A 13913-nucleotide genomic window follows, 5' to 3' on the forward strand; every position below is an offset into this window, starting at 1 on the left:
GGGTTGCTAGACGTTCGCGTAACACTTCGATTCATCCACCCCGAATCAACGGACCCTCCATTCATTTTTACCTTATTAAGGTAAAACTTTTTTTGTTGTCTTATGTAACCATACCAAACGTAACATATCATACTAATTTGATTGTCTCGGATTTACATGTACTATGTTACATCTGGTCTATGAGACCAGGCTGACAATATACAACGCCTCGCTGCACGAGCTCTGCTGGAACTGGATGTGTGCGGTGTGCGCACAGTTCCTCATGCACTGGCACAGCACACTAGAGAGCGCAAGAACCACAACAACAAAATGCCAGAAGGAGAAGAAGTGGCCTAGCAGAGCCAAGAGAACAGACAGAGTTTCCTTTTTTTTTGTTGTTGTTGGAAGAATGATTGTTCCTCTCTCTCTTTTTATCTTCGCTCTGCTGCAGTTGATTTGCGCAGCTGTGGTCGCCGTCTCCGCCGTAGTAATCACTGGATCGGTTAAATACGCCTCCTTGGAGGACCAACTTCTGGAAGAGGGTACTATCAGTGGTTCAGGACGCGGAACTTGCAGGCTGTACTGTCGGGTTGGCATTGGTTTCCATCTCCAGATCCACACTGACGGAAGAGTTAACGGCAGTCATGAACCTAATCAGTTGAGTAAGTTATTATTATTAAACCATTCTGCTATGGCAGGCCTCTCAAGTGGATATTTATGTTAATTATCCATGAAGTGCGAGTGGATAGAGAGAAGGTCGTGCTGAAATGGAAGACTATTGCTTACTGATTACATTGCTAGGTTTCCAACGTGAAATTATTATACATTATTGCATGAAGTTGTCTCTGAACTATAATGTTTAGGCTATTACTATGTATCCTGAAAAAGGTGTCCAATCATATTTCCATGAGCCATTTCGACTTTAATTGTAGTATATTTAAGCAATAAGGCACAAGGAGGTGTTGTATATGGCCAATATCCCACAGCTCAGGGCTGTTGTCCACGACGCAACGTGGAGTGCCTGGATACAGACCTTAGCCGTGGTATATTGGCCATATACCACAAACCCCTAGAGATGCCTTAGTGCTACAATAAACTGGTTACCAACGTAATTAGAGCAGTAAAAATAAACGTTTTGTCATACCTGTGGTGTACGGTCTGATATACCACGGGCTGTCAGCCAATCAGCATTCAGGGCTTGACCCACCCAGTTTATAATTACTTATGTATAACCATGACCTGTTTTAGGAATAACAAGTCACTGTGGAAGGATTGTGTTATGTGAAGCTTAAATAAATATACTAAATAATACATACATAATTTATTTATAGGGTTCTGATTCGTAGCATATCTAGCTACACATATAATATATATCTAGCTGCACATGTCAGTCACAGTCAGCAATAGTAGCCCTGCCATTCCTACACCTATCCTTAGCCTCGGGTTACCGGTTACCCTCAGGAGCTGTTGACTGACATATGGACTGGGCCTGTATTACAGAAAGTGTCCCAGAGAAGTAGTTCTGATCTAGAATCACTTTGACTTTCAGATCACAATGAATGCAATTGTATAAACGGGAGAGACCTGCTCCTAGATCAGCACTCTGACTCCGAAACACTTTGTGGATTACGGGCTCCGGCCATCTGTCTGAAATGCCTTGTATGTGACTCTTTGGGACATTGACAGGTCTGTATTGTGTAACAGGTGTAGCAGAAGAGACCAGGATGTTTTGGATTGGACTTCGGTATGATTGTCATCACAACAATGCAATGTGCAACATGGTTGGATGGTTGTCATTGGCGCTGTGTGTTACAACGTTGGGGACATACTAGTTTCCTTATTCTAGTTTCCTCAGTCTAAAAGTGTTTTGAATTCATATTTTTTAAATGTTTTATAATAATAATAAAAAATTGTTAATGCCAAAAAGTTGATCAAATAATGTTACTCTGGATGATGATGTAATTGATGGACAGACTCTTGTAATTTTATATATTATCAGATATAATAATATAGGCTATCTTATAGGCTAACTATTATATACTATTTTACAAGACCATTTCAAAGAGGACACGTCACTTATATTAATTCTATAGCAACACTTGTTTAAGATCAAAACAGTGACCCCACTCTATTGATGTAATAATAGGAATCTGGGAAAACAGTGACCCCACTCTATTGATGTAATAACAGGAATCTGGGAAAACAGTGACCCCACTCTATTGATGTAATAACAGGAATCTGGGAAAACAGTGACCCCACTCTATTGATGTAATAACAGGAATCTGGGAAAACAGTGACCCCACTCTATTGATGTAATAACAGGAATCTGGGAAAACAATGACCCCACTCTATTGATGTAATAACAGGAATCTGGGAAAACAGTGACCCCACTCTATTGATGTAATAACAGGAATCTGGGAAAACAGTGACCCCACTCTATTGATGTAATAACAGGAATCTGGGAAAACAGTGACCCCACTCTATTGATGTAATAACAGGAATCTGGGAAAACAGTGACCCCACTCTATTGATGTAATAACAGGAATCTGGGAAAACAATGACCCCACTCTATTGATGTAATAACAGGAATCTGGAAAAAAAAATGTGTCTGTGTGTCTCCAGTCAACAAATCAAAATTGTATCGGTCAAATACACATGGTGTGTCTCTGGCCTACATGTAGCCTACACGTAAATCAGGATTTGACCTTTAGTAGACTTCCTCACAACCCCAGACATCTACTGACTCTCATTTCCTTTAATTAACTGTTTAAAAGCTGACCATGAACATACTGTAAATCTTCTCTTTCTCTGTTTTCTTTTCATGGTCTGCTTTTAGGAGCCGTTGTCACATTACAGTACCTGGAAACATAGTTGTTTTTAAAATTACGGTCTGGTCATCTGTGAATCTTTTCGGTGGTCATTTTTTTATAATAAAGTCTTAATTTCTCTCCATTTAAACTTAAATAAAATAACGTATAATAATGCCTCATGAGCTTAACGTAACTATCTTACCCTATCATAACCCCAAAATATAAGGATACATATTTCTGGCCCTGTCCTTCAGCTGTACCAAAACAAGCAGTGGGTGAATACCAGAATGTAGGTCTAATGTGTCTGCTGTTCTATCAGAGACAACAACAAGATGGGGAGTCCGTGACTTGACCACTTGACAATCGAGTCTCATATTATCAAAATTCATTGGATTTGATATAGATTTTTTTTTTTAAATGTAAAAACATTTTGTAATGTAGTCTACTCTCATTAACATCAACGCATGATTAACACGTTCTTGAGTGTTGTGTTTGTCTCAACTTTGATGGAGGGATACTGAAGCTGGCTAGCAGGCGTTCTGATTTCTGTTTCTCCAAGAAAATAGATGGACAACATATTCCAGCAACTCAGTAACACATACAATGGTAATACAGTGTTATTACTATGGTGTTATTACTATAGTGTAATTACTGGTACTACATTGTTATTAATACAGTGTAATTACTGGTACTACAGTGTTATTACTATAGTGTTATTACTGGTACTACATTATTATTACTATAATAGAGTCAGAGAGTCAGAGAGAGTGAGAGAGAGAGAAAGAGAGACAGAAAGAGATAGCTCATCCCTCGGCAGTAGTACTGTAGAGTACTTTGTCGGCGACCTCAACCCAGAATCTCTCAGAGTGTTCACAGTAAGCCAACTAACACCCCTCTCAGACCACAGCAAAATCACAATCTACTTGAACAATGCTCAACCATGAAGTATCAAAGCCCAACAAACTGCGTGTTATTAAGAAATACTATAGATTTAATGAGGTGGTGTAGAAACCTACCAAAGAAAACAATTGACCAACAACAAATTCAATTCCTCCTACACATGTTTTCGTGCTATAGTGAAGGTTTAAGCTTAGCAGTACGAAGACTGAACAATATATTTGACCTATCAGCTAACATACCAAATTTAAAAAAAAATCTAGCAGAAAACCTTAAGAAAACTAAAAACAGTGAGAAAATGTTTTGATGAACAATGCAAAAAAAAAAAACACAAGAAAGAAATGAAGAAAACCTATCCAACCTTAAAACACAGAGACCAAGAAAACGAGAACCGACGTCTTCACTATGGCGAAACACAAAAAAAAAACAGTACAGAAATGCACTAACAAAAGAGAAGGAACAGCACGTCAGAAAACAGCTCAATGTGATTGAAGAAGCCATAGAATCAACCACTTCCGGGAAAATTATTGTTACAATATTTTACTGTCTTACTATTTTTATTCCTTTACTTTATTTTATTTTTGGAGAAAAAAAATAAATATATATTTTCATACTTACTTTAAAAAAATGAATCTGAATTGTTGGTTAAAGGGTAATTTGATTTAATTTGAACACTAAACAAACAACACGAAGAGATGTCTACTTTAAAATGGACAGTAAAGGTTTACACCGGTTGTATTTGGCGCCCGTGACAAACACAATTTGATATAATTTGAAATTGGAACACACTAAACAAACAACACGAAGAGATGTCTACTTTAAAATGGACAGTAAAGGTTTACACCTGTTGTATTTGGCGCCCGTGACAAACACAATTTGATATAATTTGAAATTGGAACACACTAAACAAACAACACGAAGAGATGTCTACTTTAAAATGGACAGTAAAGGTTTACACCGGTTGTATTTGGCGCCCGTGACAAACACAATTTGATATAATTTGAAATTGGAACACACTAAACAAACAACACGAAGAGATGTCTACTTTAAAATGGACAGTAAAGGTTTACACCTGTTGTATTTGGCGCCCGTGACAAACACAATTTGATATAATTTGAAATTGGAACACACTAAACAAACAACACGAAGAGATGTCTACTTTAAAATGGACAGTAAAGGTTTACACCGGTTGTATTTGGCGCCCGTGACAAACACAATTTGATATAATTTGAAATTGGAACACACTAAACAAACAACACGAAGAGATGTCTACTTTAAAATGGACAGTAAAGGTTTACACCTGTTGTATTTGGCGCCCGTGACAAACACAATTTGATATAATTTGAAATTGGAACACACTAAACAAACAACACGAAGAGATGTCTACTTTAAAATGGACAGTAAAGGTTTACACCGGTTGTATTTGGCGCCCGTGACAAACACAATTTGATATAATTTGAAATTGGAACACACTAAACAAACAACACGAAGAGATGTCTACTTTAAAATGGACAGTAAAGGTTTACACCGGTTGTATTTGGCGCCCGTGACAAACACAATTTGATATAATTTGAAATTGGAACACACTAAACAAACAACACGAAGAGATGTCTACTTTAAAATGGACAGTAAAGGTTTACACCGGTTGTATTTGGCGCCCGTGACAAACACAATTTGATGTAATTTGAAATTGGAACACACTAAACAAACAACACGAAGAGATGTCTACTTTAAAATGGACAGTAAAGGTTTACACCGGTTGTATTTGGCGCCCGTGACAAACACAATTTGATGTAATTTGAAATTGGAACACACTAAACAAACAACACGAAGAGATGTCTACTTTAAAATGGACAGTAAAGGTTTACACCTGTTGTATTTGGCGCCCGTGACAAACACAATTTGATATAATTTGAAATTGGAACACACTAAACAAACAACACGAAGAGATGTCTACTTTAAAATGGACAGTAAAGGTTTACACCTGTTGTATTTGGCGCCCGTGACAAACACAATTTGATATAATTTGAAATTGGAACACACTAAACAAACAACACGAAGAGATGTCTACTTTAAAATGGACAGTAAAGGTTTACACCTGTTGTATTTGGCGCCCGTGACAAACACAATTTGATATAATTTGAAATTGGAACACACTAAACAAACAACACGAAGAGATGTCTACTTTAAAATGGACAGTAAAGGTTTACACCGGTTGTATTTGGCGCCCGTGACAAACACAATTTGATATAATTTGAAATTGGAACACACTAAACAAACAACACGAAGAGATGTCTACTTTAAAATGGACAGTAAAGGTTTACACCGGTTGTATTTGGCGCCCGTGACAAACACAATTTGATGTAATTTGAAATTGGAACACACTAAACAAACAACACGAAGAGATGTCTACTTTAAAATGGACAGTAAAGGTTTACACCGGTTGTATTTGGCGCCCGTGACAAACACAATTTGATGTAATTTGAAATTGGAACACACTAAACAAACAACACAAAGATATATCTATTTAACATGGAGATGTAAACCACTTCTCCAACTTTTTTCGCAATATAACAAAGAACCCCATAGCAAACACATATACTGAATCAATTGCAAAACTTACAATTAACTATTAAAGACTACCAGAACCCACTGGATTCTCTAATTGTATCGGATGAAATTAAAATGTACAAAATAAATCCAATCCTAAAAGGCCTGTGGTGTTGATGGTATACGAGATGAAATTATGAAACGTACCGACCAAAAATTCAACTGTTCTATTCTTAGACTCTTCAACATTATCCTCAGCTCTGGCATCTTCGCCAATATTTTGAACCAAAGTTTGTTCATCCCAACCCACAAAAGTGGAGACAAAGTTGACCCCAATAATTATAGCGTCAACAGTAACCTCGGAAAAGTCCTCTACATTATCATCAAAAGAGGACTCCCAACTCGTCCTTAGTAAAAAACGATGTCCTGAGCAAATGTCAAAATTGGCTTCATACCAAAATATCATACGACAGACCACGTATACACCCTGCACACCCTTATTGACAAACAAACAAACAAATAAACAAACAAAAACAAAGTCTTCTCATGTTTTGTTAGCTTTTGACTCACTTTAGAATGAGGATCTGCTATACAAATCGATGGAAAGCAATGTTGGGGGGGGGGGGTTAAAATTGTCAATAAACGCAAAGATTATTTTCCTCATGGCCGTGGGGTGAGACAGGGATTCAAGCTTGAGACCCACCCTCGTCAAAACATACACAGTGTTCAAAACATCAGGAACTCTTTCCATGACATAGACTGACCAGGTGAAAGCTATGATCCCTTATTGATGTTACCTGTTAAATCCACTTGTAGATGAATGGGGATCAGTGTAGATGAAGGGGAGGAGACAGGTTAAAGAAGGATTTTTAAGCCTTGAGACAGGGAATGTGTATGTGTGCCATTCAGAGGGTGAACGGGCAAGACAAAATATTTAAGTGCCTTTGAACGGGATATGGTAGTAGGTGCCAGGCCGCACCGGTTTGTGTCAAGAACTGCAACGCTGCTGGGTTTTTCCCCGATCAACAGTTTCCTGTGTGTATCAAGAATGATCCACCACCCAAAGGACATCCAACTTGACACAACTGTGGGAAGCATTGGAGTCAGAATGGGCCAGCATCCCTGTGGAATGCTTTCAACACAGGATCGCTGTGGAACGCGTTTGGACACCTTGTAGACTCCACGCCCCGACGAATTGAGGCTGTTCTGGCGGCAACAGGGGGGTGCAACTCAATAGTATCAAGGTGTTCCTAATGTTCTGTACACTCAATGAATTGGCTAGGCACTAGAACAGTCTGCATCTTTATGATGTAATGTTTACTGTACATTTATTAAAAATGTATTTTTTGTTGATGTTCTTTTTTGTTTCTTCTCACTTTTGTTTATTGTTTATTTCCCTTGTTTTATCAATGTAAACATATGTTTCCCATGCCAAATAGCCCCTTTGAATTGAATTGAGAGAGAGAGAGAGAGAAACCAGAGAGAGAAAGAGACAGTGAAAGAAATAGAGAAAAAGAGAGACACAGAAAGAAAGAAACAAAGAGAGGAACCCTAGAACATCCTAGAAATATGTTTCCCATGCCAAAAAGCCCCTTTGAATTGAATTTTGAGAGAGAGAGAGAGAGAGAGTGAGAGAGAGAGAGAGAGAGAGTGAGAGAGACACAGAATGAAAGAAACAAGGAGAATAACCCTAGACAATCCTAGAAATAGTACAGTATATACTGATGCATTGTTGTGATGATGTGTCTGATTCTGTTCTCAGGTGTCCTGGAGCTCTTTGCGGTTTCTCAGGGGGTCATCGGTATCCGAGGAGTCTACAGCAACAGATTTTTAGCCATGAACAAGAGAGGAAGGCTACATGCTATCGTAAGTATCCTATTTATTACATAGTGCACAACTTTTGCCCAGGACCCATAGGGCGCCATTTTGGATTCCATTTTGGGTGCCATTTTGAGAAGAGACTTGCAGAAACTCCATTGTTTCTTGTCCGGAAAATGAATTTGGCCTGAACACTAAAAGAGATGAAAGCCATAGTTTGGCCTCAGATCTGTTTGTTCTGTGTTGCCACGATGGGACCAGGCTTGAATGTCATGGCACTGACAACAAACCATCTTGAGAATTGCAGATTTATTTTCTTGTAAACTCTGAATTGCTTCAAATGACTTTAAATCTGTACCCAACAGTCAGTCAGCTAGCCAGCCAGCCAGGCGGGCAGCCAGCCAGCCAGCCAGCCAGCCAGGCGGGCAGTTACGCTGCTCCAGCCAGCCAGTAAGCAAGCAACCTCTGCGGACAGACAAATAAATTGATACTTTGTAAGCAGGCCTGCCAAACAGCCAGCCAGTCAGCCAGACACCCAAGCAGAAAGCCACACTGCTACTTTGTAAGCAGGCCAGACAAATAGCCAGCTAGTCAGGCAGCCACCCAGGCAGAAAGCCACACTGCTACTTTGTAAGCAGGCCTGCCAAACAGCCAGCCAGTCAGCCAGGAACTCAGGCAGAAAGCCACACTGCTACTTTGTAAGAAGGCCAGCCAAGCAGCCAGCCAGCCAGCCACCCAGGCAGAAAGCCACACTGCTACTTTGTAAGAAGGCCAGCCAAGCAGCCAGCCAGCCAGCCACCCAGGCAGAAAGTCACACTGCTACTTTGTAAGCAGGCCTGCCAAACAGCCAGCCAGTCAGCCAGGAACTCAGGCAGAAAGCCACACTGCTACTTTGTAAGAAGGCCAGCCAAGCAGCCAGCCAGCCAGCCACCCAGGCAGAAAGCCACACTGCTACTTTGTAAGAAGGCCAGCCAAGCAGCCAGCCAGCCAGCCACCCAGGCAGAGTCACACTGCTACTTTGTAAGCAGGCCAGCCAAGCAGCCAGCCAGCCAGCCACCCAGGCAGAAAGCCACACTGCTACTTTGTAAGCAGGCCAGCCAAGCAGCGAGCCAGCCAGCCACCCAGGCAGAAAGCCACACTGCTACTTTGTAAGCAGGCCAGCCAAGCAGCCAGCCAGCCAGCCACCCAGGCAGAAAGCCACACTGCTACTTTGTAAGCAGGCCAGCCAAGCAGCCAGCCAGCCAGCCACCCAGGCAGAAAGCCACACTGCTACTTTGTAAGCAGGCCAGCCAGTCATCTAGCTCTGCTGACAGTCATCTGTAGGGAGCCTGGCCTGACCGGGTAGATAGCTTCACTGTTAGCATGTGTTAATGGGCAGTCCAGATAGTCCGGTCTAGAAAGGCTGATCATATATATAGATAGAGAGAGAGAAAGACAGCGAGAGAGAGAGCGAGAGAGAGTGTGAGAGAGAGAGAGACAAAGCATGTGAATGGGACAGACAGAGAGAGAGAGCGACAGAGAGAGACAAAGTATGTGAATGAGACAGAGAACAAGAGAAAGAGTGAGGGAACGAGATAGAGAGAAAGAGTGAGTGAACGAGACAGAGAAAGAGACTGCGACAGAGACAGACAGGCAGACAGAGCGAGCGTGTGAAAAAAAAGACAGAGAGAGAGAGACAAAGCATGTGAATGAGACAGACAGAGACAGCGAGAGAACGAGAGAGCGAGAGAGAGAGACAAAGACAGAGAGAGACAGAAACTGAGAGAGACAGAGAGAGAAAGAGACAGCGACAGAGACAGACAGGCAGACAGAGCGAGAGCGTGAAAAAAAAGACAGAGAGAGAGAGACAAAGCATGTGAATGAGACAGACAGAGACAGAGAGAGACAGAGAGAAACAGAGAGAGACAGAAACTGAGAGAGACAGAGAGAGAGAAACTGAAAGAGACAGAGAAAGAGAGAGAGAGAAACAAAGTGTGTGAATGAGACAGACAGAGAGAGCGAGAGATAGGTAGAGCAAGAGAGGGAGAGAGAGAGAGAGAGCAAGAGAGGGAGAGAGAGAGAGAGAGAGAGCAAGAGAGGGAGAGAGAGAGAGAGGGAGAGAGAGAGAGAGAGAGAGAGAGAGAGAGGGAGAGAGAGAGAGAGGGAGAGAGAGAGAGAGAGAGAGCAAGAGAGGGAGAGAGAGAGAGAGAGAGGGGAGGGAGAGAGAGAGAGAGAGAGAGAGAGAGAGAGAGAGAGAGAGAGCAAGAGAGGGAGAGAGAGAGAGAAACAAAGGGATAAATGTGAAGTAGAGTCCTATAAGCCTCTGCAGACACAGTGGACAATTATAGTCCAGCTGTATAGGATCCATCAGTGTAGAATTAGTCTGGATTCTCCTCGCTCGACCCACACACACACACACACACACACACACACACACACACACACACACACACACACACACACACACACACACACACATCAATACTAATTCTCCACTGATGGATCCTATACAGCTAGATTAACACTAATTGTCCCCTGTGTCTGCTGCGGTTTATAGGACTCTACTTCACCACAGACAGACGAGCCCCCCGGCCAGACAGATGAGCCCCCCGACCAGACAGACGAGCCCCCCGACCACAGACAGACGAGCCCCCCGGCCAGACAGATGAACCCCCCGACCAGATAGATGAACCCCCAACCAGATAGACGAGCCCCCCGACCAGATAGATGAACCCCCCGACCAGACAGATGAACCTCCCGACCAGACAGACGAGCCCCCCGACCACAGACAGACGAGCCCCCCGGCCAGACAGATGAACCCCCCGACCAGATAGATGAACCCCCAACCAGATAGACGAGCCCCCCGACCAGATAGATGAACCCCCCGACCAGACAGATGAACCTCCCGACCAGATAGATGCACCCCCCGACCAGATAGACAAGCCCCCCGACCAGACAGATGAACCCCCCGACCAGATAGATGAACCCCCCGACCAGAAAGACGAGCCCCCACACCAGACAGATGAACCCCCCCAACCAGATAGATGAACCCCCCCGACCAGATAGACGAGCCCCCCGACCAGATAGATGAACCTCCCGACCAGATAGACGAGCCCCCCGACCAGACAGATGAACCCCCCGACCAGACAGACGAGCCCCCGACCAGACAGATGAACCCCCCGACCAGACAGATGAACCCCCCGACCAGATAGATGAACCCCCAACCAGATAGACGAGCCCCCCGACCAGATAGATGAACCCCCCGACCAGACAGATGAACCTCCCGACCAGATAGATGCACCCCCCGACCAGATAGACAAGCCCCCCGACCAGACAGATGAACCCCCCGACCAGATAGATGAACCCCCCGACCAGAAAGACGAGCCCCCACACCAGACAGATGAACCCCCCCAACCAGATAGATGAACCCCCCCGACCAGATAGACGAGCCCCCCGACCAGATAGATGAACCTCCCGACCAGATAGACGAGCCCCCCGACCAGACAGATGAACCCCCCGACCAGACAGACGAGCCCCCGACCAGACAGATGAACCCCCCGACCAGACAGATGAACCCCCCGACCAGACAGATGAACCCCCCGACCAGACAGACGAGCTCCCTGACCACAGACCGACGAGCCCCCAGACCAGACAGACGAGCCCCCCGGCCAGACAGACGAGAACCCCGACCACAGACAGACGAGCCCCCAGACCAGACAGATGAACCCCCCGACCAGACAGACGAGCCCCCAGACCACAGCACAGTGTGTCTCATCTGTCTGTGGTCTGGGGGCTCGTGTTCCACACACTGTCTTTATGCTGTAATCAGTCTGTCATATTTAATATTCAGATGTTTTCACAGTGGCAGTTTATTGTCTGGAGTAATGGGCAAGTAGACAGATGTGTATTAAACTGTTTTATCTACCCAGCCAGCCACGACAAACAACGTCTCTTCTAAGGTCAAAGGGTCACCTGGATTTATTGAGCAACCGATGGAGGGAGGGAGGGAGGGAGTGACGGCGGGGAGGGAGAGAAAGAGAGAAATAAATAAGTCCTAGTAAACATTATACACTGTTTACTGATCTATCTTGGTACTGAAGAGTTGGTGAGGAGGTAGAGATCATAAATCTAGCTATGCCACACTCTGTCTAACCATACCATACAGGTTATTATATCTGGTGGGAGCTCTGTCTAACCATACAGGTTATTATATCTGGTGGGAGCTCTGTCTAACCATACAGGTTATTATATCTGTTGGGAGCTCTGTCTAACCATAACATACCATACAGGTTATTATATCGCTTGTGGGCATCCTTGGGTACTTACTACATGTTGTCGTTTCCCACCAAAGGTATTTTTAGGCTTAGTTAAGAATGTCTTGAGATCGTTGGATCAGAAATGTCAAATCAAGTGCTTCGTTTGTTTGAAACACTGTACAGACGTTTTATAAAGCATACCGAGGAAATGAACAGGAAACTAGGGTTTAATAGAGCTTGTCTTTCTAAGATCCTTGGTGACTGACTGCTCTCATCTCCCAAAGGAAGTCCCAGCTCAGATGGAGAGGGGTAGGATTGAGTATAGAGATGGATCGTAGAGCAGGGGGATATGTACGGTAATACTGTATGTGCTGGCTGGGGTGCTTGTTAATGTTGAATAATTTTTTTACATTGGGGAAATTGAGACATTCATTTTGTGTAACCGTTGTGTAACTGCGGTGTAATCGTTGTGTAACCGTTGTGTAACCGTTGTGCAATCGTTGTGTAACCGTAGTGTAATCGTTGTGTAACCTCTGTGTAATCATTGTGTAATCGTTGTGTAATCGTTGTGTAACCGTTGTGTAATCGTTGTGTAACCGTTGTGTAATCGTTTAGATCTCTGTAACATTATGTTTGTTTGTGTTTTCCAGGAGCGATTCACGGACGACTGTAGGTTCTGGGAGCGTTTCCAGGAGAGCAGTTACAACACTTATGCCTCGGTGTTGCACCGGAACCACCGGACGGGACGGGACTGGTACGTGGCCCTGAACAAGAGAGGAAAATCTAAGATGGGCTCCAGCCCCAGGGTCAAATCCCAGCACGTTTCCACGCACTTCCTCCCCAGGCTCAGTGTGCACAACCTGCAGAGCGTTCGTGGTTTCACCATCACCGACAGGAGCAAAGAGAGGAGGAAAAAACAGGCGCCACTGCTCAAACCGCCCTCACAACCATACAGGGATGTTAATTCAGAGACACGGAAGAGGGTGCAGACTGTCAAGTACTGGCCCAAGTTTCGGTTTGGATAGACTACGAAGTGATGAGGGAGGAAGTAATACAAACTGTATGTGTGTTATATGGATTGACAGGATGGATTACTGGCCAACGTAAACATGGACATGACACCTGTTGTCCTCAACAACAACAACAACAATCGCTGAACTTTTACTTTCCGTTATTTCAAAGCATTCCAGATGTCATAAAATAGTGAGTTAAAAACCTAAGGGCTGTAACATGCAGTCATTAAGCTTTGTGATTGTAAGGCTATGATGGTTACAATGGTTGTACAGCTATGATGGTTACAATGGTTGTACAGCTATGATGGTTACAATGGTTGTACAGCTATGATGGTTACAATGGTTGTACAGCTATGATGGTTACAATGGTTGTACAGCTATGATGGTTACAATGGTTGTACAGCTATGATGGTTACAACTGCTTCCGAAGGTGGTCCCCTTCGGGCCAATTAAAAACACAATATGCGATAACTAGTTCATATATAGTTAGAACCACAATATGCGATAACTAGTTCATATATAGTTAGAACCACAATATGCGATAACTAGTTCATATATAGTTAGAACCACAACATGCGATAACTACTTCATATATAGTTAGAACCACAACA

General features: G+C 43.2%; 1 protein-coding gene across 1 annotated transcript; it reads left to right on the forward strand.

Annotated features, from left to right (window-relative positions):
- The first annotated feature begins 235 nt into the window (after window positions 1-235).
- LOC118965066 (fibroblast growth factor 5-like) lies at window positions 236-13637 on the forward strand. Its single transcript, XM_090239267.1, has 3 exons — window positions 236-641; window positions 7999-8102; window positions 12940-13637. Exons 1-3 carry the CDS (start codon window positions 236-238, stop codon window positions 13312-13314), a joined length of 885 nt encoding a protein of 294 aa, XP_090095393.1. The 3' UTR covers window positions 13315-13637.
- Window positions 13638-13913: the final 276 nt, after the last annotated feature.

Source organism: Oncorhynchus mykiss, chromosome 6, assembly GCF_057628025.1.
Source record: "Oncorhynchus mykiss isolate SJ-2025 chromosome 6, ASM5762802v1, whole genome shotgun sequence".
Taxonomy (NCBI): Eukaryota; Metazoa; Chordata; class Actinopteri; order Salmoniformes; family Salmonidae; genus Oncorhynchus; species Oncorhynchus mykiss.

What these genes read in the sequence shown, in the direction of transcription:
- LOC118965066 (XM_090239267.1), top strand. Translation starts at nt 236, where the DNA reads ATGTGTGCGGTGTGCGCACAGTTCCTCATGCACTGGCACAGCACACTA. An exon ending in TCATGAACCTAATCAGTTGA is followed by an intron (nt 642 to 7,998) that starts GTAAGTTATTAT and finishes TTCTGTTCTCAG; the next exon opens with GTGTCCTGGAGCTCTTTGCG. An exon ending in GAGGAAGGCTACATGCTATC is followed by an intron (nt 8,103 to 12,939) that starts GTAAGTATCCTA and finishes TGTGTTTTCCAG; the next exon opens with GAGCGATTCACGGACGACTG.